This window comes from Clarias gariepinus, chromosome 5, assembly GCF_024256425.1.
Source record: "Clarias gariepinus isolate MV-2021 ecotype Netherlands chromosome 5, CGAR_prim_01v2, whole genome shotgun sequence".
NCBI lineage: Eukaryota > Metazoa > Chordata > Actinopteri > Siluriformes > Clariidae > Clarias > Clarias gariepinus.
Window position 1 is genome coordinate 31,154,260 of NC_071104.1, and position 27,216 is coordinate 31,181,475.

General features: G+C 37.5%; 1 protein-coding gene across 9 annotated transcripts in view; it reads right to left on the bottom strand.

Annotated features, from left to right (window-relative positions):
- The window catches only part of pcbp3 (poly(rC) binding protein 3), a 94,565-nt gene that overhangs the window by 22,085 nt on the left and 45,264 nt on the right, over nucleotides 1-27,216 (bottom strand). For 8 of the 9 annotated variants that reach the window (XM_053496926.1, XM_053496925.1, XM_053496922.1 and 5 more), the window contains exons 5-9: nucleotides 5,201-5,374; nucleotides 4,857-4,880; nucleotides 4,720-4,752; nucleotides 4,278-4,394; nucleotides 534-665 (exon numbers count right to left, since the gene is read on the bottom strand). In XM_053496926.1, the coding sequence (XP_053352901.1) occupies nucleotides 534-665; nucleotides 4,278-4,394; nucleotides 4,720-4,752; nucleotides 4,857-4,880; nucleotides 5,201-5,275 (381 nt within the window). In that variant the 5' untranslated portion in view covers nucleotides 5,276-5,374. Of the gene's footprint in view, nucleotides 1-533; nucleotides 666-4,277; nucleotides 4,395-4,719; nucleotides 4,753-4,856; nucleotides 4,881-5,200; nucleotides 5,375-18,030; nucleotides 18,087-27,216 lie in introns of those variants that run through there. The other variant, XM_053496918.1, reaches the window with a different exon arrangement.

Here is a 27,216-nt window from a genome sequence, read left to right on the forward strand (position 1 = left end):
GCAAATAACAGGTTTATATCAATGTGATTTTCACTGCACTTTACCATTTTCTAAGTAATGACTCACACAGAGACTTGTATGATAAACATACACTAATCCTGATAATAAATGGATTTCAAAATGTTGCTTAAAAAAATTATATAATACTTGATGTAATGCGGCCCATAAGTAGACATTTATATAACATTAACAGAATGAGACTGCTGTGTGAAAGGTCAGTAAGATTTTCACCACAGGGAAAAAAACTTTACATAATATTCTTTAATTAATTCAAATTTGTAATTGTCAAAGGTTTGTGATAAGAGGCTTTAAACACTTTAGGACTTGTACAACTTCAATTTTAGAGTAGGAATAGTAAGTCTGCTTTGTGGCAGTCTGCTTCACACCACTCCACCAGCTTTATTCTTTCATCATTTCTGGTTGTGTTTATCCACATGAGAGTAAAACTGTCAGCAGGGGGGCAGAACTGACTGGCCATGCTGGCCGTTTACTCATTTTCAATCTCTCAGCAGGATTGGAAAAACACACTCTACCTCTCTCATTTCCTTGATCTTAGAGCCTCCTTTGCCAATGAGAGAGCCACACTGGCTGGCTGGGACGACCAGCCGCAAGGTGACAGGGGGCTTGCTGGTGGCTGGGCTGTTGCTCATGGAGTTAATTATATCCTGAGAAAGCATGTAAAAGAGAACCAGAGTCAAAACTTTAAACAGCTGCAAAACTCTAATTCATACATTTTAACGTCTTAGAATACTGTCTGATTATCTTATAAAGAGTATCTTGAAGGATGTTCTTCAATAACTATGATAAATTATTCAGTATCTACTGTACAGGTAAACTGAAAAATAAATATACAGTCATAGTTAAAAGTCTATAGTCATAATTCTACTTGTGCACAAAGCAGATTATGTCACTAATTATTTCTAGCCTATCTAGTTAAAGAGTTGTGCTATTTAGCTAAAAGACTAATGAAACATTGGCTATGTGACTATGGTATTTAGCTTCTGGAGCCATGGCCTCAATACCTACTGTAAAACCACTGAAAAACTGTTGTACAATAGTGAAGAAGGCAGCAGCAGTCAATAACCTGTCCTCTGTACCCGATGTTCAAGAATCAAATAGGCATGAATTGAGAGAGTGATGCCAGAGTACTTAAAGGCATCTTTTTGACTCTATGCTCAGAAGGATCCAGCAGGTTTTGAAGAAAATAAGACTTCATAGTAAATATTGATTGATGTATAGCAATTTCACTGCATAAAATTACAAATAATTCTTATCTAATAATATTATCTATAATTGTCATTGTTTAAAAAAAATAAGAATGTCATTAAAACACTGAATTTCCCTTTTGTCACAGTACATTTGGCCACCACTATAGATATAAGAATGAGTAATTTAAGATGCTAATTAGTCGGCAACCCGATTTTTCTTGGTAATTGTAAAATAAACTTAAAATGCTCCATAATTTTTTCGATCATATACATAATAATATTAACAAAACATTGTCTCTCACTCACTCCTTTTCAGTCTATACCGCTTAGGAGACTTAGGGCATGAGGCAGGGTAGACCCTGGACAGTGTGCCAATCCATCACAGGGCACATACACACACAAAAACACACTATGGGCAGTTAAATAGAACCTTGCCGGGAATCGAACCTGGACCCTGGAGATGCAAGACGACAGTGCTAACTGCTACACCCCGTGCCATCCTAACAAAACATTGTGCTTTTGTGAAATAAAGGAAATAAATAGGGCGCGCTTTCAGCCGTCTCAGTCTTTGCTAATATATTTACGCGTCATTGAAATGAACTGAAACTCTGCAAATAATTTACACCAAGAAATGGAAAATATATCTACAGTATATAATGCTTAGAGTGTCCACTTAAATGAGTAAAGTGTTTACTTAAATAAAGCAAAAATAAAATATACTGAGTTTATGTAATTTATATAAATCCAACGAGAAGTTGCAGGCATTCCGTCTTACTTTATTATCTAATAATGACCTCAGACAGGACACGGCCATGCGCTATTTACAGGGAAACAGTCGCACACACAGATTCAGTAAGTTTTCTGTGCATGTGAAAGATGTCATGTGTTGTACAGGTTTCTAAAGCTCTTGGACAGTGGGAAAAGTTTAGCCTAAGAATAAGAGACTCACTGAGACTCTGACAGAGAATGGATGTGTTTTGAAAAGTGAATTACTGCAGCCAAGAAGAAGAATCCACCAAGTTGTTACCATGGGTAAAATAATAAGTCTTATATAATCCTTAGTGTGAGAATATAAAAACTAATATAATTTTGGCTAGCTTTGGCCAGCTTATATAAAACATTGCCTTTCATTGTCCCTTACATAGTTTAATTAAGTTAACATGTAGATAACACTGCTAATCATGCTAATAATCTTGCTTAATTTAGCTTCGCAAAAACATGTTAGCTCACGGTGGCTAAGCTATGCCTTATGTAGCTTACAGATGTTCATGAATATCAGCTGTGGTGTAAATGTTATAATGTATTTGACCCTATACCTTTTTATTTTTATAAACATTTGTGAGAGTAAAAATGATCAGCCACCTGCTCAATAGAAATTAAATCTGTCCACACCTGTGACTGCATTCAACCAGCGCATAGACTGACCTCGGGTGACAGAAAAGTTGCCACTGCTGGTCACAGGGTCTGTGCATTGCAAAGCAGTGTATGGTGAGCAGCAAAAAACACCATGGAAATACAAGTGTTCACTTATATCTTTACTGTAGGTACTAAACAGGAACTGCTTTTTAAGAGTGTAAGAGTGGGATTTTACAAATCTAACACCCTTTTTTCATCATGCACTGTTTCTGTTTGCACTTATTTATCCTGAATGTCTGTTTTTTCATGGCCATACTTAATTATGCCATAAATGTGCCTTCTGTGTACGATATCATCTGTGTCCCTCTTCACTTCTGGACATTGTCTTTGCACTATGTGAGTAAGTAGGTTATGGACAGGGTGTAAGAGTGAGCTTTTTTGCCCGAGTTATTTTGCCTGTCAGTTAACTGTAGTCTAAATAAACTACAAAAGAAAATGTTTTTTTGTCCCCAAATTCTTTTTTTGTAGTGCTTCACTCTGTCACAAACCTGACTGAAAGGCTCATTATGCTGGTCTTTGTCTTCTCTGGTGTGAATTACAGCATTATTCATGATCATTTACATCTTCTCGCATATGGCTTTTTTAAACGAAAAGTGTCTTAGAAAAATTAAATGAATATTGTTTTCCGTGAACAGAACAGAAAAGTGAGCAGGATGATTGTCACATCATTTTCAAGCAAAAACTCTAGGCTACAAGATCCAGTTTACAAAAGTCTTGTACACAAATGTGATGAATGTGGTTTGTGGCCATATTTCAGTGACTTATTTTTAGTTGTTTTCAATATCCATGAATAACTGTTATTTTCGCCAAAATACAAACTTGTACATATATGCTGCCCACATATTACTGTAGCACAGTTTGTGCTAAATACTGTACAGTGTAATCAGACTTTTGCCTTTTATATGTTTATACTGTAAGTAACTAAAAAATACACTGTCTGGCCATAATGCTAGAACTACTTTAGCGCCCCAAAACACCTGCAGATCTCTAAGGAATAAATCTGAATAGAAGTGATAGTAGTTTTCAGTCTAATCTTTTGTATAGTGCTTTCAGCAATAGACTTTGTCACAAATCAGCTTAACAGAAAATATTTAGCCTTGTAATCAGATTCCTAATAAGCTAATCAGAGGCAAGAGCAAACTCCTGATGATGACATAGGGGAGAAATCCTGCGAGGAAAAGCACACCAAAGGTGCAAACCTCCAGTATCTATGTTAGCGTAACCATTGAATTAAGGGTGAATCACGTCTAGTCATTTTAAAGACCTTCCCAGAAAATGCAAACCATCTTTAAAGAATAAAGCAGCCATCTGAATGAATCTCTGCGCTGTTATTGAAGTACCAGCTGCAGTGATTGCTGACTGGAGCTTTAATTTCGATGAGATTTTACAGCTTGAGAAGCCGCTAGCACTTATCACTGACATGACTCAGTTCTGCTCAGGACAAGCTAAGTGCAATGTAATGTACAGTACAGTATTTTAAAAAGGGTTGTCTGATCTTGACTTCATCAATCCAGATATATCTATTCAAAATCATAAAATGAAACATACTTAGGACATATGACCAATGTTTGCTGAAGATTGTGATGGATGATATAGAGAGATAATTATATTTTTATTTAAGACTCTGCATGGTCAGTAGCTAAAAGCGTGTACCTCTTCAAATTTGTAGGCGATCATGGCAAAAGCCTTAAAGATGGCGTCTGTGGGTCCTGTTATGGTGACGATTCTCTCTGGACAGTTCCCCTCCGAGATGTTGATGCGAGCAGCACTCTGTAGATCACAAATAACAAATAATATAATAATATAGTATAATATACAAATAATATAACTTTAGGTTCCATACAAGATGGTGGTTAAAATAATATTTTTGTATTTTTTCTTGTGTTACTAGCTCTGTCCAAGGTTTAGGAAGGTTACATGCTGCTGTTTTTTTTTTTTTTATTATTATTGAAACCTGCGTAAGAGAAGCTGTCACTTTAAAATCCCTGACTGTGGATTTAATCCTGGTACTAGGCCTCTGTCATTCCTGGAGGATAAAGACACAAAAAAAATTGACTCAGACTCTTCTCAGAGAGGTTTTTTTTTATTTACTTACCTCTTCACGCATTTTCTTTACAGTTTCTCCTTTCTGAGAAAAAAATCATACCATCATAAATTACGAAAAAATATTAAAATGCTTTCAAAGTTTTTAAGTTAAGACCTAGAGAAAGAATGGGGATATTCTTAACATACCTTTCCAATGATGCTTCCAACTTCCTGAAAAAAAAAGATTACATAAAATTGACCAACATATTATTCTTATCAGAACATTCCAAAAAAATCATTAATAGCTCAGCATGATAGTGAAAAGGAGCAGTAGCTAGTTTGTTAGTTTGTTTGCTGGTTAAATGACAAATAATCCCAGTTTAATGTATAAATAATTCTTAAGTCATGTCTCACATCTCTTAGAACCTAGCTCTCCGTCTGTCTGTCTGTCTCTTCGCCTGTCTCTTTATGTGTATGGCTGTGTCTGTTTGTCCTTTAATCTGTCAGTTGAATCTTTCGTTCTCTTTAAATTTCTCTCTATCTGTACGTACTTTGCCATGCATGAGGAGGCGGATGGTCAGGGTGACGTTGAGGCCGCCCTCAGACTGCACTTTGCTGGATTCCATGGTGAGACTGGAGGAATTGGTGAAGTTGGTGTATGATCACGTGACAGGAAATCCCCAGGAGTAGAACGATAGAGATGATAATTACAGCCAACCAATCTCCTGCAAGGTATACATTTATATATACATATATATGTTAAACATTTTTGCATGTTAAAAGGAGGGATGACTTTCTATGCCAGCATGTTCATGAAATGATTAGGGATTAGGGATATATACATACAGTATACTATATGCATATTCTGAACACGAGGGGGAGCACTTCTCAACCTGTAAATTCCAGTCTCGGTTTTCCTCACAAACAGGACATCTTTAAACCCAAATGATTATTCAATACCTCATTCGGTGCCTAATTTCATATGGCATAAAACTTAAATAATGCAGATTAGACCATTTTTATTAAGCATAAAACATTGGTAGGATTGAATCTGTACTTGTAAATGTAAATTAATCTAAGCTTTAACATTACCTATAGGAAAAAAAAAATACATTATTGTTATTAAAAATATGTATATTCCGTATATTCCATATAAACTCAATACAATTCAATTCAGTTTTAATGATTGACATTCAAACATGCAATTTTACAGAAGGCTTCTATGCCAAAAGCTTGATTTAAAGGGCTCTTGACCACCGATAAGCAAAATCTGCTTTCTCTACCAGAAAATGAAACAAGACTAATTTCAATGTAGTAGATTACCACCAAACTGTTGAGAGAGAGAAAGAGTCAGTCAGGAAGAAAGAGAACGGAGAAAATCATTTCTCCCTTAATGATGTGGCAGATCAATTCCCACCCCCTCGGCATCTCTCTCTTATATCATGCCAGTCATTCAACAAACACTGAGAGATAAAAAAAAATATATATGCCATACTGCAGGACAGAAAGTTGAGTATGGTGGCCAAACAGACAAAGAGAGAAAAAACCCTGTATGTGGTAGATGATGGCACAGCAGAAGAATAACATGGTGTTCATGAGGATGTTTTTTTTTTCTACAGTATGTATACATAAGGTTAGTGACCTGAGATATTTTTTATAGGATAAAGCAGCAAGAGAAAGGCAACCAGAGAAATCATTAAACTGCCTGTGAATGTCTGTGTGTTTGTGAGAGAGAAGGTGGGATAAAAGAAAGCTGTATGGACAGATGAACTCTGAAGCCAGATGTCCAACAATTTCCCCAAAGAACTGTAGATTGGATAAAGCCTCTAATCCCCACTAAAACCATGAAGGAAAATAAAACCATCTCGCAAAAGATCCGAGTTTGGCCTGGGGAGATCTCTTCAGGATTCAGTGACCTGGTGAAACATGAATGGTATCGGCTAGTTAAGTTTTTGCTGGTGTAACAACGATGTACACATATTTTATTTATTTGGGTTTTAGTCAAGGGTTTTTGGTTTTTTTTGCATGAGAAAATAAAGTGCATATTAGTAGGCTTTAGTAGGGCATAATTACAGATAGATAAACTCGAATTAATGAGGATAAGGACCATAAAATATTTTAATTTATATTATTTTATATTTATGGTAATCCCGTGACAAAATAAAGAGAGATACAGTATGTGACCACAGCCAACGATGAATAGCGAGCGGTCTGAGAAGGCCCTCAAGGGGGCGATTCATGGCCTCATTCCTAGAACAAGTATGGCATGAAGATACAATACCTTTACCATCCTCCTTAATGGTTGGCCACCAGAAACGTTGCTCAATAAGAAAAAGAGTGCGGGCTACACCCGGATGGCATGCCAACTTGGAGCTGTGGACCCAGTCTAATACAGCAGAACATAGAGGGCTCGGGACAAAGAGACGGTTGGGGGGTACGTTACTTGCACCCGGCTCATGTTCGAGCGCTTGTAGCACCAGGTTTTCTATTTCTAGGCGAGTGTCAGCCACCAGACAATGTGAAGGAAGGATGGTTTCTTAAGGGGGGAATCCACAGGGAAGGAGTACTATCGAGAAAGGGCATCAGGCTTGGTGTTCTTAGAACCCGGGTGGTAGGAGAATGTAAAGTTGAACCAGGAAAAGAACAAAGACCATCGTACCTGACGAGAGTTAAGTCTCTTGGCTGTCCTTAAATACTCCAAGTTTCTATGGTCTGTCCAGACCAAGAAAGGATGTTCTGCCCCTCCAGCCAGTGTCTCCACTCCTCAAATGCAAGCTAACCACATACGGTCTCCGATACCATAATTGCGTTCAGACAGAGAGAATCGGCAGAAAGAAAGGAACAGGGGTGAAGTTTATTATTTTTGGAGGACCTTTGAGAGAGAAGGACTCCAACACCTGTTTCTGATGTGTCCACTTCGACCACAAACTGAAGGGACGGGTCAGGAAAGGTGAGGATAAGGGCAGAGGTGGAACAACCTTTGAGTTCCTAAAGGGCCTTGTCCGCCAGCAAATTCGACTAAAGCAATTTTGTGGATGTGAGAGCAGTGAGAGGTGCTGCAACAGAGCTAAAGTTCTGGATGAAACATATGTAAAAGTTGGCAAAACCCCCCCAAAAAAAATTACTCGAAGATGGTACCAGCCAATTTGTGACTGTCTTTACTTTAGTTGGGTCCATCTGAATATCCAATGGTGATATGGAAGGAAGGAGGTAGAGTCGCGATGGAATTCACATTTTTCAGCCTTGACGAAGAGCTCGTTCTCCATGAGCCTTTGTAAAACCTAACAGACATGGGATCAGTGTTTTTTCAGAGTGCGGGAGAAAATCAAAATGTTATCAAGGTAGACAAATATGAAGACACTCAGAAAGTCTCTCAATACATCATTAATGAGAGCCTGGAAGACAACTGGGGCGAGGTATTTATAGTCATATCCACTCGTCCCCCTCTCGTATCCTCACTAGGTTATAGGCATTTCAAAGATCCAATTTGGTGAAGACCTGTGCATTCTGAAGTAACTCGAAGGCCGAAGACATGAGAGGGAGTGGGTAACGTTTTTTAACGGTAAACTCGTTAAGCTCCCTATAATCAATACAGTATAGTCATCCCTTGGGCGTGGTTGTACCCGGGAGAAGGTCAACGGCACAATTGTATGAGCAGTGATGGGGGGGGGGAGGTTGGGGGGGGGGGGTAGTGAGACTTACTAAAAACTTTCAGGAGATTGTAGTATTCGGCTGAGCCGTTCAAAAGGTTGAAGCAGTCCTCAAGTGGAGAAAGCGGGGACCCAATTAGTGTGGGGATTGTGTAACTGTAACCATGGGAGAACCAAGACCTGTGGAGGATGGGAGCTCTTAACAATCAGGAAAGAGATCATTTCTGAGTGGTTTCCCAAGAAGTGCAAAGTGACTGGTACTGTGCGGTGGGTGATGTGTGCCAGAAAACAATCATTGAGGGCCTGGACAGTAAGCGAGTGACTCAGAGGTGTGGAGGAAATACCAAGGAGGTTCACCAGTAAAGAGCAGATTAGGTTTTGGTCGGCCCCAGAATAAAACAGGGCATACGTGCCATGGGGCTGATTCTTGTGGGTCAGGGTTACTGGGAAACAGGACCGATGGTTGGGAAATTTTTTAAGATTCGAGCCCCGCCGTGCACCCAAAATTACAGAGGGGCCTGGCCTTTTAACGGGCAGTTACGTGAGAAATGACCCAACTGACCACAGTAGAAGCATGTCCCTTTGTCCCATCTCCGTTGGCATTTCTCAGGTAAGATACATGTCCGGCTCACCTGCATTGGTTTGGGAGGGCTCTTCAGGGAGCTGATGGAGGCTGAGGGTGGCGGTGACCAGAGGTTCAGGCAACGCTTCTGCTGCCTGAGGCACTTACGAGCGTCGATACGTGCTGCTAGATCGATGAGGTCTTGTAGGTTGGATGGTGGTTCGCACGCCGACAGCTCGTCTTTGACTGTGTCTGAGAGCCCATGAAGAATCGTGTCAAAGAGATCTTGATCATCCCAACCACATGAAGCCGCCAAACTCTATGGCATAGTCATGAAGAGATAGATCCCATCGGTGAAGAGCTAATATCTGGGGGGGACACGTAGATCCAGTTGCAAAGAGAGAGAGAGAGATCAGGAAAGGGGCACTTATGGCCAGCAGAGGGCGTCTCGGTCAGGGAGAACCAGGAAGTGCCGTTGTAAGGAGACTGCACATAACTCCACGTTAGTGAGTCCAATAACTGTGTAAATTCAGTAATTCAATCTCGTAATCAAAAATGGAAACTGAGTTTAAAACCAGTAAATCCAATTGTGAGTACAAATTGTGAGGAACTTGTGTTGTGGGCGAGATCTGGTGTCTTGTGACAGACCAATCATAAAAGTACTTTTTTAATATTAAAATACTGTATATAAAATATGTGGACATGCACAAATTATTTGTATTTATAATTTAAATGTATACGTATATATGTATATACTATTGAATCTACAACCTGCTGTTACACAACTTTACTTGCACACTCTACATGGATTTGGCAGCAAAACAGCTGAATAAAGTCACTTTTCAGTTTAAAAAAAAGCTACTTATATTTACAATAAGCTCAGAGCTATGGTGAAATGTTTGTCCTTGTCATGAGATTCAGCATTTTCAAAGTGGCACTTTGTTCCCTTTACTCAGCACACACCCGAGGGAGGCTCATTGTTTAAAAGCTAATTAATACAATTAGTAAACAGCAGGGAAAAAACAAATCAAACACACAACATGGCATAATTAATGTACACTATAATGGATAGCAGGCATTGCATAACTGTTGAAGAGATGCACCTGTTATACAGTACTACATTATACAGTATATATATTTTTTAACCACAAGGTGTTTATATTTCACGATTACAGTCATGTCATGTCCTGATGGTGTAAAATAAAGGTGGTCAGAGGTAAATGCTTAAATGGTACCGGTGCTATTTTAAGAATCCTAAGCATGAAATAATACAATAGCAAACAAACAAACAAACAAACAAAAAAAGCTGGGCACTTAGGCATGCTCAGAAAACCTGTCCTTTTAAACCTTTTAAACCTGTCCCCCTTGTTTGTGTCGGTGCTGTTCAGTCGCATAAACATAATGCACATCAAGTTAAAAACCACATGTGCTTTAAAACTCTGTCAGAATAAATACAGGTAATATTTTTTTTATGACAAAAGTCTAACTTTAACATTATTCTGTTATGGCTATTAAAAGCCATTTGTTGTATATACCATGTGATGTTGTAAGTGGGTCATGCTTTTCTGTAAAGAGCTCCTGCCCCCTTCCTCTGAGCTTGCTATCGAATTAATCACGCTTTATGCTTGGTCAAGCAGAGCACCCCCAAAAAACTGCTCTGCCCTTTTTTTGTGTTGTTCAAGCATACAAAAATTTCATTTTCCAAAAAATTATTTGCATTGTATATCTGGTAATATGTGACTATTATGTCCATAAATAAAATACTGTACATATTAATGCTTAACTAATGAATCAATAATACCGAATAATGCAATAATAATAAAGAATAAATGCACTTATTTTTAGCAGATCTGGAAGTAATTTGCAATATACGTTAAGTACATAAACATATGAGTAAAAAAATTCATCAATATTAATCAAAAGATGTTAGTATCTTGTTAGTATCTTGTTTATTAATTAGCAGATTAAGTAAAGACTATTTGCTTTATATAAGGTGTGTATAAAGGTTAATGCAAATGCCTCATTATGCATTATAAAGAAAATAATAATAATGTAATATTTGTTTTTTAGGGTTGCAATAATAGAATGTGCTGAATTGTTCAAAACAAAGTTCTTAATTCAGTACGCCTAAAGAGGAGCACCACACCCTGGTGCTAATGCTACAAACACATTCAACATCATGTGTCAGTCTCTGACACTAAATGAAACATGAAGCAACACCCACATTCATGCATACAGAGCAAATTATCTTCAATCCGATAAAAAAATAAAAATCAGTTCAGCGATTTAGAATTCATATTCAATTGTGGAGAAGGCAAAATTCAAGCAAAACACAGAGCTATCTAACTCTCTGCACTTCTTTAAACGTTAAGTGACACATTAACCATACAAACACGGTAATTCTATATTAGTTATAGAATAAATGCTTTAATAATATCTTTATTTGGATTAAAAAAATGCTTGGGGGGGGGGGGGGACGATGATTAGTGGGAATATTGCGATTCTTTTATGCTACGGGGAATAATGGCTCAGACAGCCAAGGCTCTAGATTGTTGATTTGGGGATCTGAGGATCTGGGTTCGAGCCCTGCCATTGCTGGGTTGCCACACCCCATACCACCCAGCTACTGCACACAGTGTCAGTCCCATGACTCGTTTGGAGTAATACATACCCTAATGAAAGTTACAAAATTTTATCCTCAGCTTGTCAAACCATACATGATCACATAATTTCCCACACTCCCTCTAAGCACCATGGCGTTATGCAATAGCACCACCACTAAAAACATTATACTTGATCAATACTCTAATGCTGACTACTAGTGCTTTGCCCCTACTGCATTAACTGTATTAACTGTAACACCAATCTTTAGACACACTCAAATAAGAAGTGTTTAGGTATGCAAAAGTTGAGGTGATACAGCATTCTGTTCGTATTAAGCCTACATCAATAGACTATACAGTACTTGGGCTAAATGTGCATTAGCAGTAAATGTATTAAAAGATACTGCAAAGGAATATGAAGAAATTGCTGAGCGACCTCCAGACAAACCTGGCTGCTTTTTTAAGCTCCCTCATAAAAGAGCAGATGAAAGAAGTGTTTTCTCAGACATGAAGAAAAGTCTCACATGCACAAATATGTCTCACCTTCACAAGGGCAGCAGGGTGCAATCTAGTTTCCCCACATTTAGATCATCAGAAAGAAATAACTACATAAACTAGGAAATCTTTAGTTTTATAAAATGGAACTTAAAACTGGTAGAATAATGTACGAGATAAAAAAAAACTATGTACATTTTAAAATAATAAGAAATCAACTGAAATTAAATGATATTAAAAGAAGACATCTAATGAGGTTCTACAGTACATGGCAAAAACATTCCTAATTTTGCAAAGTTAAATTCCATCTTTCTTAATGCAATATTACTATACATTTAAGTTTCAAATGGCCTAATTTATGGCGTAGTGGTTAGCACTGTCGCCTTGCACCCCCAGGGTCGGGGTTCAATTCCCACCGAGTGTGCAGAGTTTTGTATGTGTTGTATGAGTGAGTGATCTAATTTATGGTCACATTTGCATGTTACATAAGTGTAAAAACCTAAGAAATATTGTTTTAGAGAATATTAAAGACTTAAAAGATTAAATAACTTGGTTTTTTTGTTTGTTTTTGGTTTGCATGGTTCACTTTTACTTAAACATTGTTCATTACTGTTTTTTTATTACTAAAACCTAAAACTAATTTATTAAACTAGATATGAATAAAGTTATTTATAAATATTTGACAAGACTTAAACAGGAAACAAAAATACAATTTATTTTGCTTAATGTTCATATCTCATGAGATCTCCTACTGTACTGTAAATGTGTTTTTAAATTTACACTCAGTTTGGCAGCTTTCTGTACAAACTGTAATTTTCATTTTAAACAGTGGATTTATTTTAAGTATGTAAATTTAATAAAATATTTTGTTATTATGAGACAATTTATAATAATAACTAGGCAATACAAAACAAATGCATACAGTATGTTAAAACAAATAAAGCTATTTAATTAAGAGAAAGGAAATGTGACCCTATAAAAGGAGTACAAATGACTTTGAGATGGACCTGCATTACTGCAAGATTCGTCACATGCACAGTATATTTTCTTATTTATGCCTTATTAGGATTTATCAAAATATGCACATACTAATTAAAAATGCATTCACGGAATGCTGTGGCAATGTTGGGCTTAGATTGGCCTCCAAAACCTTTACAAACAATGTCTTTAAAAGAGTAATACATCTGGCACAAAAAAAGATAAAAAAAGATTATAAATTTTAGTTTTTTTTAAATAGATGATATTTGTAGAAAAGATTTCTAGACAAAGAAGCAAACAGAGAGTGAAAGAGAAGACAGTGGGTGTAGCCCTTGCTCTAGGCTGTGGAGACCTGGCGGAGGAGGAAGAGGAGAAAGAGGAGGACTGGAGCTGGAGGGGAGCTGGCAGAGCGGCCTGTGCAAATCGGCAGCCATGATTTATTGTATTAAACACATCGCTAGGCCTGTCAGTGTGTCACAGGCCTGAGTATAACGTGACATGGCAGTGTTTATTGGAGACACCATGGCTTATACAGTACTATGTTTCAGGGCAAATTACTGCCCAGGGCAACACATCTTATTTTTTTGTTCATTCTTGTTCCACACTGTAGCTTCAGCCTAATACAGGCAGAACAAGAAAAAAAGCACAAGAATATAAGAGGAGAGGTTTGTTACTGCCAATGTAATAACAGCCCACAAATGAAATACATATATACAGCTTTTAAATTAATAATCAGTAATAAACGTTCCACAAACATAATAACAGTTGCTTTTACATTTGCCGGTGTTTGTTAAATTTGTGGGAAGGTAAAAATCTTCATGCTTTTAAAATAGATTTTTTTTAGATTATTGTGTTAAAAGTGTTGAATTTGTATTACATTTGTGGTTTATTACATTTCTGGGATGTTATTATGCTGTTACAGTAGGTGTAACAGATATGACAAAGCAAGACAAAAGAAGTTAAAATAAAAAGTTAAAGTTAATTTTAAAAGGTCAGTTTATATCTGTAAAATAACTGTAGCATAGATTTCCGCAATAAATATTTAGTTAGTTATAGAGGTATCGCTGGGCTGAAATGCCTGTACACACAGCAGTATAAAACAATACATATAGCATTATAATACAATAATCAACCAGACTAACTCTTGCGTGAGAATCAGTCAATTGACAGATTCTTGAAAGAGGTGGCAGATTCTGGATCGTCACTAGCACTTAACATGAACACTGCACTAGTAATACACACAATGACATATTACCTGTATGTGACAAATACTGTTCTCATTATGTAATGTAAAAAAGAACTACTGTAACAGTGTTGTATGGCTGGATGTGTATGGTTATCTGGCCTTGCTCAGATGTCTCCTGTCAAGTCCATGAAAATGAATGTGAATAAAGTACAATGTTCTTAAAATGGTGCCCACTTATTGTTCACATTATACAGTAGTTCTAATTAGAACAAGTTCACAAAAGCTAAAGAAGCAAAAAAAAAAAAAATTCTATTTCTATTCATCCGTCTACATATATCTATATCTAACTTACTGTTAAACTGTTCCACAAAAATTCACAATGCATGCCCTTGTTCTAACGAAAAGCAGTTTTCCCACAAATGTCGATATCTACTGTCTATCCTTCACCATCATATGTCTCCTATAGCAGTCAAATCATCTCTTTGTGTTACTCTGTGGTGGAAGGCATGATTCTATGCAAATCGCTAAATAAGAAAATTTCCTATTTAGAATTTCCTATTCAAACCACCAGGCAATGAATATTATTAATTATTCATGATCAGTAGAAAGACTATAACACTATCACAACTTATAATAATAATATTAATAATAATAATAATAATAATAACATTTTTGTATGGTGTTGTGGTCAATCTTCATTCTTGGGTACCTGCATGAATATGTGTGTGTGTGTGAGTTACCTGTTGGTTGACTGTTATGGTATAGGGCTGTATGCTTATGGACACTCGGATCTAAGAGCTTTAGACGATGGATTTTGCTGCAGTGCTCGTGTCAGCATAGGCACCGTTCTTCCCTCTCATTCCCACTGCTCCAATCCAACCCCTCCCTTACCCTCGCCTTTTCTCAGACAACCGCCTCCAAAGCTGTCAGCACAGATCAGTCGCCCTCGCTCAGATCTCACCCTGAATTATAATCACAAATCCAGCCACACATACCCACTAAATCAGTGGATCATATAATAAGTTATTAGAATCGCTGCTGGAGAAATGGTGACAAGAGTCCAACTGCAAAGCAGACGCCTCTAGTTTTTTTGACTGGCACACAGAAAAAGCAATGTCTAAAGATGCGACCATTGATATGCAGACTGTTGTGAATTATATCATTTCTCGTGCAATGTCTATGAATTCAGATTGATTCATTTTGTCAGCTTGCTAACACGGTTTCCCTGATAACATTAAGGCAAAGGAAGTGCAGCCATTCCCTCGGAATTACTGGTTAGCGACCATTTTGAGATCGCAACAAATGCGCAGACACATCTGCAGCAGTCTACAGCACTAAATTCAGACCTCAAATCTTCAAGTTAGCTGATGTAGCTTCATCACAAATGCTTCAATCCCATCAGAAATGACAACCAGACCCCCAACACCAAAACGTGAACCTTTTTCTTATTTTGATGATGTGTATTGATAGAGCCATTGAAGAAATTTACAGAGCAATGATGCTATAATCCTTTTAATATAATGCGGAATCTGCGATATATGTATAGGTTAATACCATAGCACATTTGACTGATTACGTTGCGCAAAATCATTTGTCTAATTCACCATGGCAGATAATGGATCCATGATGGTCATCAAACTAATGACATTGCCAAAGACCACATAGTGGATTTCATAAGGATGCTGTACATAAGAAGGCTGACAAACATGCCGGATTGTTTAATATAACAGTATTTACCATTATGAGTCACTCCAGCTGTTAAAAGTTAAGACAAAAAATTACTGCATTCTGCATTACCCCTCCTCAGAAACTAGCAAGACAATGAGTGGACTAGCTATAACGACATTATTCTCCTTTCACTGACCACAGGACTTTATACACCGCTTCCTTTGGCAAGCCCAAGACAGGCAAGAAGTTAAAAAATTTCAAAATATTTAAAAATCTTGTCCAACTTGGGATTCATAAGGCAATTTAAATTAAACAAGAGAGCAATGCTAACACACAAGCAAGCAACAAGAAGATCGATCCTTACTCACGTCTTCATGGGAGAAATATTTGTTTGCGTATCCAATCCGATGTAAAAGTCAGTATTTGGTATACCTAATCTGTATAAATGTTCAGCCATTAGACGATTACATATTAGATTAAATATTTAATGAAGAAAATAAAAGGAAGGAACCTTTTTCAGGAAGTTTTTTTTTTTTTTTTACCTTTGTGCAGCTCCGAAGAGATGGCCACAAATTAGGATGGCTGGAAACGAGTAAAAATATTCAAATAATTGCACGAAGAAAGGATTTCTCCACTGTCCGTCCTTGCTCAGAGCCCTGACGGAGGCTGGGGTTTCATTGGTCCGCATAAGGGGTCACGTGGGCGAGGCTCATGACACGTGACCTTCGTGGCAAAAGTAAAGCACGAAAAAATCCTTACATTAAAATTTCGCTTTTGTTTGTGCTACTCTTTCAGATTGAGGTTAATTCTTGCTGTAGAGGACACGAGGTGGTTTCTGTGTGCCAATCGAGTAGCCCCAGGGGTATTCGGTGCGAACAGGAGGGGTGGATGGCACCCATGACATCCGGGATAGTCATCAGGATTCTTTAGTGGGTCAACACATCAATGCTTAGGACTGCATAGTTTTATTTATATAAGTACATCCACTTTTACTGCTTCATTTGTCCATTGAAAGAGAGACAGTTTGTTGTGACAACTGGACATCAACCAGACCATCGCTTCAACACTGCTCACCAACATGTCTTCATTTTTCCAGTCAAATGACTAAAACATGGTGTAAAGTCCCAATGTTGTAACCTGGCTCTCCTGATCCTAACCATGATGTCTGATCTGCACCATGTATTCTCTACCCCCATTTAATCTCATGGCATTTGGGATTGCAAAATCATCACAGACTCAGAAGGGATTATAAACCCCACAGACTAATCCACTTCAGCTGGACAGTAAAACAGGAATTAATCAACAACAGTTAAGCTTTATTGCTTTTACCAAAATAGGACTGGACCTACAAAATGGGTGATGATGGCGTTATGAACTCAGCAGTGAATTTGTAAAAAAAAAAAAAAAAAATAATAATAATAATCCCTCACAAAATGTATAAAATCTTTTAAAAAACCCTCTACTGTAATGCAATTTTAGCAACATCCCACATCTCCTATAAAACACATAGGGCTTCTGGACTGTGGTCTAAAATTTTGCCCCTGGGACGTCAACTCAAACGGAATATTACTGCGTTGAATTAAATGAGGGCGCAGCAGCCCAGGCTTTCTGTGCATTCAAACAAAATTAGGGTCATGAGCAATTTGTTTTCCATACAAATAGACACGCAGATTTGGGCCTGTAATAAGGACACAACTAGATTCAAATTTATCCAAACAACAAAAAAATAGCTTTTTTCACTAAACAGTCTTATTGCAGATAAAAAAAAAAAGAAATAACACCTGGAAGGACACAATGTAATTTAAAGTTTTTATAGTTACGTTTAATGTTATGGAACATTTGTGTTACAAGTTATTACCAGCAATTACTTTATATTATCTAATATAAACTGTCGCTTCACTATCATATAGAACTTAGAAAGCAGAAAGTTTTCTTTTTGGCCTGAAGATTAAAAATCAGCCATGCAGTTTTATTTGTTACAAGATTACTATTAGTCGTTATTAAAGAAACAGTAACCTATTAGACCTAGCGCATTACTGTAAAACTCTGACTTTTTTCATTACTTTCTGACCAACAATATTTAATAATATAAACGGAACTGTGCTTTAAGATGCTCTAAGTGATGCCTTGAGCAATGCTTTTAAGTTTATTTTAAAAGTACACTGAATATGCAAAAAATATTGAAAGTGCAAACAGCATGTAATAAACTATAATCGAGTCTGTCGGATATCGGTCTTACCAGACGGACTGTAGGAAATGTTCCTGAGGCTGACTCAGGACCAAAGGTGGTAAAGAATGGGCACAATGAGGGTTGAGAGTGACATCCTGGCTCTATAAGTAAACTGCCCTATCGCCTCTAGCAAGGACACAAATCAGACAACTTGCATGGAGTGGAATATGATTGGCCATTGGGTTGTTCGGGCACAGCAGTAGCTTCACATCCACATGTCAACTGAGCAAGTTAATCGGCCCAGACGAGCGTGAAGGATGGAGCGATCGGTGTGATCAAAAAGACATGTGGTGCAACATAGTAGTTAGACGGTAGATATAGTTTCACACATACTAATGGTATGTACAGTAGAGTACACTTTTGTCATTGAGAGATGTGATGCCTACACCAACACTATATGTGTGTTTTTTTTCTCCAAGTTGTCTTTTATGATTGGCCGTTTAGTTATGCAGTGCTAAAGCACTTCCACCATCGATTGGTTGAACAAGCCTCAGTGTCAAATTGAGCTGTGAACCTACAGGCTGTAATCAAGCAGCTCATTATTGGGTTGGAACATAACCATGGCTTATCTGGCTTGGTCCTCTGAACTCTGAGCAGTGATGGGCCTGACAAAATCTATACAAAACTTAGTGCTGATGGAGTGTGTGGGAGCCTGCTGCAGATACTGTATTGACATAATTCAGGACATTTGAACATCTTTTAATGTTCACTTTAGTGACAATGTGTTTCCATTATAAAGTCAAATCTACTCCCTTCCCCAGCCCGCTACCCCTCCTTTCCTCAGTCTTCCATTCTCTAAAGGGTGAAAGAAGCACATGATGCTTTGGATGAATTACTTAAGAAGCCTGCTTGGAGGGAGTTTGTGTGTAAAAATACTTACACATGAGTAGAATGGACAATTCTTAAGCTCTTAGATTGCATTGTACCAGCTCAAAAGGGTATGTTTCTATATTTAATTCTATAAGCTTTTATGCCCCCTATCCACATTCAACCCAGATATAACTGACTAATGGAAAATTTTGCCTGACCTTCCACTTTGCCATATTCAGTGCTGAGAATGCTTGCAGCTAAAACCAATAACCAATGAAAAACAAAAGAACTGCAAAAAAATATATATATATAATAATAATAATAATAATAATAATAATAATAATAATTATTATTATTATTATTATTATTATTATTATTATTATTATTATTATTATTTTGATGTGATGCCACTTAGAGTGTATATTTTGTATGTTTCACTAAAAAATAACTTAATCCATGATGGTGAGAATAATCATGTCTTTAAGACATATTGCTTAAGTTTAAATTTGTTTTTAAATAAGCTAATTCTCTATTAGACTTTGATTGGATAATTAATTGAAGTGATTTAAATGTTTTAGCTGGTGTCAGTTTCTTTAACCCTAACGGATGCAGTAAGCTTTAAATTTCCTAATCATACCAGTAGATATACTACCTCATGGTCAAATTATTGGCCTGCGTAAAAAATAAAAAATAAAAAAACAACTAAGAAAATTACTGCAATTGTTAAAAACTGAGTTAACTGAGTTAATAAATTAAAAACTGTCCAACACATTATTAAACCCTGGAAAGATTGTTAACCACTAAGCCACCATACCGCCTAGGTAGCTATTATAGAAAAACAAACTGATGAAAGGTGAACCTTGCTTTGACCATACAGTATCCCCGTTTGAACCTGTTTTAAATCCTAATAATTTTATCTACTGATTACTTCTGTTAAAGCACTGTGTAACTTAATACTGTACATCTAGTTTAGGCTTCTTTCTTTTCAGAGCATTACTTTGCTCTGCAAATTGATATTAAAGCCAGAAGCTGATTTCAGGTGCAGACCTGCAAGCTGCAGATTTCCTGGCCACTCTTTTGTTGTTCATAAATATTTGCTGATGTACTCTTTCCATTAGTCATGCACATGCAGAACTGACAAGCAATACAAGGCTATTAAGACACTTTGATTAACTTAATGCTTTTATCCCCCTTCCCACTTTCTTCTCTCTCTTTCAAAAAATCCATATTAGAATTTTGATGCTGCTTTTTAAAATACATTTCTTCTCAGTAGGAAAGGCCTAGGCATATATTAACTAAAATATAATATAAATATTGAGCTTGGTCAGACAATTTTGAGCAGCCATATGACGGGAATTATTAATTAAAATAACTTCAAAAACGGATCTGTGTATTGTAGTTCAAAAGAACCTGGTCAACACACACACACACACACACACACACACACACACACACACACACACACACACACACACACACACAGACAGAGAGAGAGAGAGAGAGAGAGAGAGAGACCCCTACTGAAGTGTTACCAAAATTATATTTCCATGCTGTGCATATATGAACCTTGGCTTACTTTAATTTCGTGTTCCAGGACATTTCTTTCCAAGATCATAATCTTCAAAAACTCCCCCTGAGGTGCAGCTTTCACACCCTTAGCTTTGATTATTTACTGAAAATAATAATGCCATGAAGGAGTACAGACCCTCCCACCACCAGCAACACCTTTCGGCATTACATCTTAATCTCTTGGCTCAGTATACTCTTAGAATGTTCAGTGTTTATTATAGAAAACAGGATTAAAACCAAAGCGGAACACTGTGGAGTTTGGAGATGATCTTTTAAAGATAAGCAACTAGACATCCTGGTTTATTAAAAAAAAAAATATCCTGAAGGATGTGAAGTTACTATTTAAAATCTAAACAGCACATCATCCTTTGGACTAGGACATTTTGATTTAAAAAAATGCTGTATGTCTTTGTATGTATGCTTGATTTAACGATTGCTGTATGCATATTAATTGAACCACCTAGGAGATTAAAACACGTACAAATCCAAGTAAGAATAATAAGTGTTAGTGTAGTATGTAAGAAATTAGTATTAGAGAAATCATTGCTGAACATAAAAGCTGAAGGTTTAACACGCTCGTACTCTGAGTAAAATAATGGGAATGGAATTATATGGACTACTAATGGTTAACAATACATAAATAAACCTGTTTAATATTTACAGATTGTTAACAGTATACTAGTAAGAAGGTATTCTGACATAGATATTTGAGTAATGAAAACTTGATTGAAATGTATTAATAATTACATAATTAAAGTTATTAGGGTTTTTGCTTATTTAAATCAAAATGGTGACCTCTTTTTTGGTCAGGCAGCATACCTGAGGTTATTTAGTGATCATAAGGGAATCAATTCTTCCCTAGTTGTCAATTTCAACACTATCACTACCTTCAAAATGGCCATCATCATATTCAATTAAATTCAATTTAGCTTCATTTATATAGCCCTGTTAAAAATAATCCTTGTCGCAAAGCAGCTTTACCAAATAAAAAAAAAGATATATATGTAATTGAGTTTAAAAAGTGTAAAGTATTAAATATAAATCATACTTATCAGATTGTCCCTGAAAATAAGTTATATTGATCACTCCATCCAGCTAGGATCCTTTCTAATCCAGCTAGGGACATTTCAGGTCAGTGGTGACTACTAATACAATATATTTATTCTCATTTTACGCAGCCAAGTTATACTAATAACTTTATCTTAAAATTGTGCTCATGGAGCCCTGCCAGTATATCCAAGCAAATAAATCACATTTAATATAGTTACCACCACCATAAAACTTTACACCACTACACTACTGTGGCACTTGCACCCATGCCTCCATCCCAACTCAATAACCCAGCTCATCCTGCAGTGAGAGGTCCAGTTAGGTCAGAACGCTGTGCTTTTCCTCAAAGGGAAGCCACATCTTGCCCTAAACAGACTCAGTGATTCAGAGAGTTTTCTCTTCATGGGCTATTATTTACACTTCTGTGCTTCTATACAAGCCATCTCTAATCTTTCGAGAGACAACCATTCAAAAAGACAGCATGGCTAGCAGCAACCCAGAGAGAGAGGAAAAAGAAAGGGCAAGGGAAAAGTGTGTGTGCATATCTTCAATGTATTATATATGAAGATGGCTGTATAGACCAGGATGGAGGAAAGAGTGATAGAAGTCAAGGATGTTACAGAGGCTAATGGAGTAATCCTCCTCAACCTCATGAATGTGACCTAAACGCAAACATGCCCACCCCAGGAATCTACAGTACATTACTCATATTTAACAGTAAAACTAAAGACAGATCTTTCACAATATAGATACAGAAGCAACATACTGTACCTTGACATATCTTGACATTCATGCAGCTCTGATAACTCAGTCTGCTAATGGTGTTCTGTAAAAAGAGGCTAAGCCATTCGTCCTATGCAAGAAGAACATGCTGGCCAATATTGTTAAAACTAGAGCAGCTACAGGATCTACAAAGTTTTCTATCAAGGTCATTGAGTTGCTCCAGAAAGGCCTGAGAGTTGTAGTTCTTGGTAGTTCTGACAGCATGGTGGCTTTGTTACCTCACACCTCCAGTCTGTGTGAAATTTAAATGTTCTCTTAGTGCTTGGTCTCCTTGAGGTTTCCCTCACAGTCCACAGATGTGCAACTGATTTGTGTTCCCAACTTTCCCACAAGTATATGATTTGATGTGCTTGTATGGATTTGGCTTGGCAGAGGTTGAAGTCCTCAGCCACATCTATTCCATTAATTTACAGTTATAGACCGTTAAAGGCAACCATCACTTTCTGGTATTGGCTTAATTGGATTAGAGTGAATACTTTTAATCCAAAATTATCACTGCACCATATTTTTTCTAAATTACTACTGACACTTTTTTATTTCTATTATCTTCTTATTGAATTTACTTACTCTTAACTAGGCACTGTAACCACTTAGTGATTAACACTGTGGCCTTGCACATCAAGTGTCCGCATCAGGGTATATGTGCATGGAGTTTGCATGTTCTTCCTGTGTTTGGTGGGTTTCCACTGGGTACTCGATTTTCCTCTCACCATGCAGATTAGGCTAACTGGGTTTTCCAACTTGGAAGTGGAAGAAGTAGCCTGCCCAGAATCCTGACTTCAACACTACTAACAACCTCTGAGATAAACTGGGATGCTGACTGCACCCCAGGCCTCTTAACCCAACATATCAAATTAACATTAAGGCATTTGGGAGAGACTTTCATCCAGTGTCACTTACAAAAGTGCTTTGAAGTTTCTGTCATTGGCTAGATCCTTACACTGGGTTATTAGGTTACTAACTAAGTACCATCAGTCAAACACTGTTGGGAAGGGTTTTGGGGGGAGGGGGAGGGAAGATTAACCCAAATATTGACAAGAGAGATAGGTCTTTGTTTAAAGATTAACCAAAGACTTAACAGCATGGACATCTAGAGGAAGTTAATTTCATCACCTAGGTACCAGAACAGTCTAGATCCATGTCTTCCTTGATCACTGAGAGATGGTGAGGCCAGCCAAGCAGTGCTGGCGGATCAGAGGTAATGTAGTGTCGTGAATGAGTGTTGTGTGAAGTTTTGAATTTATTGCCGGCAGCCACAGGAAGCCAGTGTAGAAAGCGGAGAAGTAGTGTCCACAGTACTCCGTAGAAGTATTACTCTGGTTCCTTCCAAAGTGTGAGAGAACTAGGGAAGTCTGAAAATGAGACGTGCAGTTGCATTCTGGATCAGCTGCCGAGGATGAATAGTGGACAGAGGCAGACCTGCCAGGAGTGAGTTGCAGTAGTCCAGTCTTGAAATAACAAAGTATGTACAAGTACAAGCACCTGGAAAGCCAACATCAGTGCCTGACCTTGCTGAAGGTCTTGTGGGTGAACGTGTACAAATCCCCATAGTCACACCCCAAAATCTAGTTTATTATAACATTAATACAAATTGTGATTTAAAAATAGGAGTTGAGTTTATATTTGTACGCACTCTAAAACAAACCGCTCGGAAATTAGAACGAAAATTTCGTCAAACTAAATTTTTAGTTTTCCAAATAGCATGGAAGGAGAGCATCATGAACTATAGAAGAGCTCTCAGTGCTGCTAGGCCAATGTATCTCTCCACTCTTATAGAAAATAACAAAAATAATCCTAGATTTATATTTAATACCATAGCTAAATTAACTAAAAACAAGACCACTGCGGAAATCTCCATAACAACAACATACAGTATGAGGACTTCATGAACTTTTTCAATAACAAAATCATAAATTCTAGGCAAAAAATTCAGGCTTTAAAACCAGACAATTTAAGTGATACAGATGATAAATTAATCACATCACATCAGAACCTAGAATACTTCCCTTGAAGCGAGTAAACTAATTTCACTCATCTTCTCTTCAAAATCGTCAACCTGTGAATTAGATCCTATACCGACACATTTTCTCAAGCAGATAGTTCCAGCAATAACAGAACGCCTGTTAAAAGTAATTAACTGTTCACTCAGCAGTGGGTATGTTCCTAAATCCCTTAAATTAGCAGTTATTAAGCCACTAATCAAAAAACCTGACCTTGACCCCTGTCAGCTTTCCAATTACAGGCCGATATCAAACATCCCGTTTATCTCTAAAATTCTGGAAAAGGTAGTATCACAGCAGCTATGTTCATATCTACATAGGAATAGCATACATGAACTGTATCAGTCAGGATTTAGGCCTTATCACAGCACAGAGACAGCACTCGTTAAAGTAGTAAATGACCTCCTAATGGCCTCTGATCAGGGTTGTGTCACTATACTTGTGTTACTCGACCTCAGTGCAGCTTTTGACACTATTGATCATAGTATTCTCCTTTACAGATTAGAAAATGTAGTAGGAATTAAGGGAACAGCCCTCTTATGGCTCAGATCCTATTTGACTGATCGTTATCAGTTTGTAGATTTAGATGGTGACCATTCCTCATGTTCTCAAGTTGAGTTTGGTGTTCCACAGGGTTCTGTTTTAGGCCCACTGCTTTTTTCCCTTTACATGCTTCCTCTAGGCAACATAATTCGTAAACATGGTATTAGTTTTCATTGGTATGCTGATGACACACAAGTATACGTTTCAGCAAAACCAGATGAGAAAAACCAGCTTACTAAAGTTGAGCAATGTGTGCAGGACATAAGAGATTGGATGTTAATTAATTTCCTTCTGCTTAATCCTGATAAGACAGAAGTTCTAGTCACAGGACCAGGAGCAGCTAGAAGTAAGCTTTCTGATCACACTGTGATTTTAAATGGCCTTTCTGTTCCATCAAGTGCAACAGTAAAAGACCTCGGTGTGATTATAGATTCAAGCCTTTCATTTGAAGCACATGTAGATAATATTACCAGGATAGCATTCTTTCACCTCAGAAATATTGCCAAGATAAGAAATATATTGTCACCAAATGATGCAGAAAAACTAGTTCATGCTTTTATCACGTCTAGGTTGGATTATTGTAACACCTTACTGTCTGGTTGTTCAACTAGGTGCTTAAACAAGCTTCAATTAGTTCAGAATGCAGCAGCGAGAGTTCTCACTCGAACCAGAAGATATGAGCACATCACCCCTATCTTATCCAGATTGCATTGGCTTCCTGTGAAATTTCGTATAAAGCATTAAATGGTCTTGCGCCGCAGTATCTGAGTGAACTGCTAGTGTCTTACAATCCGCCACGCCTACTTCGATCAAAGGATGCAGGCTGCTTGTCAGTACCGCGTATTATTAAAACTACAGCAGGGGGCAGAGCTTTTCTTTACAAAGCCCCAAAGTTATGGAATAGTCTTCCAAATAGTGTTCGGGACTCAGACACAGTCTCAGTCCAGGCTAAAATCCTATTTATTTAGCCAAGCATTTTTATAAGTAGATTTGCCTTAGGTAAAGGAGCAGATCTAGGGGACTCATGGACGTAGAGTATTAGGTGAACTGGTATGTTTGGATGCTGTCTTCCCCACTCTCATTGATCACAAAGGTTTGTTGACGGTGAGGTGATTGGTTGCCTTACATCTCTGGAAGCCCTCATGTCTGTGTTTCCTTCTGGCTCTCCCTTTTCAGTTATGCTGTCATAGTTAGTCCTGCCGGAGTCTCTGCTTGCACTCTGCACTAAATATACATTCACTTTTTACATTGTTCGACTGTGACCATACCTAACTGTTATTTCTCCATCTCTTTTGCTCTCTCCTTTTCTGCTCTCTCCTCTCTCTCTATCCCTCTCTCCTTTTTTCTCTACCTATCTCTCTGTCGAGCTATACATGTTGCTCCTGAGCTGCCAGTGATCCCGACCCCCTCTGCCCGCTGGACCTCTCTAACTCATCCTGGAGTCCTGCTTCTGGTTGGAGATCTCGTCACATGGATGCCCCGTGTGGTCTGCCTGGAATGCTTGTGGTGACTGGGGTTGGTTCCACTTGACTGGGGTGGTCCTGTCCTCGACTGATGCAGACAGCTGTTCTCTGAGGACCTGTGACTTCAGTCGCTCAATAGTTCAGGACTGGAATTTCTCACAGTCTACAGTACCTGAGCCTCCAGGAACAAACTGGACTTTAATCTTACACATCTCCTCTTATACTGAACTTCCAGTCTTGCATATTATTATGCACATCAATCCCTGCTATCTGTTTTCACCCAGATGAGGATGGGTTCCCTGTTGAGTCTGGTTCCTCTCAAGGTTTCTTCCTATTACCATCTCAGGGAGTTTGTCCTTGCCACTGTCGCCGTCGTCCTAGGCTTGCTCATCAGGGACAATCATATAATTTTGATTCACACACATTCACATTTCATACAAACTTAATTCTTTTGATTGTGTAAAGCTGCTTTGTGATGATGTAAATCGTTAAAAGCGCTATACAAATAAAATTGAATTGAATTGAATTGAATATTTAACTGGTTAAACAGTGTTGCATTGCCACTCAGTTTGAACTCTCTTCTCCTTGCAGAACTCATAAAAACCTACATGAATCTGCATAGTGTGCATTAATATGTAATTTACAATGCATAATCATACACTCTTGAATATGTTCTCCCTATTTCTGGATGTGATTCTTTAAAATAATACAATAGTATGGTTGATGCACCCGCATTAGCTCATATTACTATTGTAATTTTATTGCAGTATATAAGATGAAAAAAGGCAAAATAATGTAACAATGGTAGGTTGGGGAGAGGGGCGGGAAGGAAATGACAACTTAGTAAACAAATATTAAAAATTATCTAGATTTTACTATTATAGCATTACCTTAAACCAAGTATTATTTCTAGACTTTTATAAAAATGTGATTGACGTTCAAGTCAAACCAGGACTTTTAACAGAAGACAGTTATGG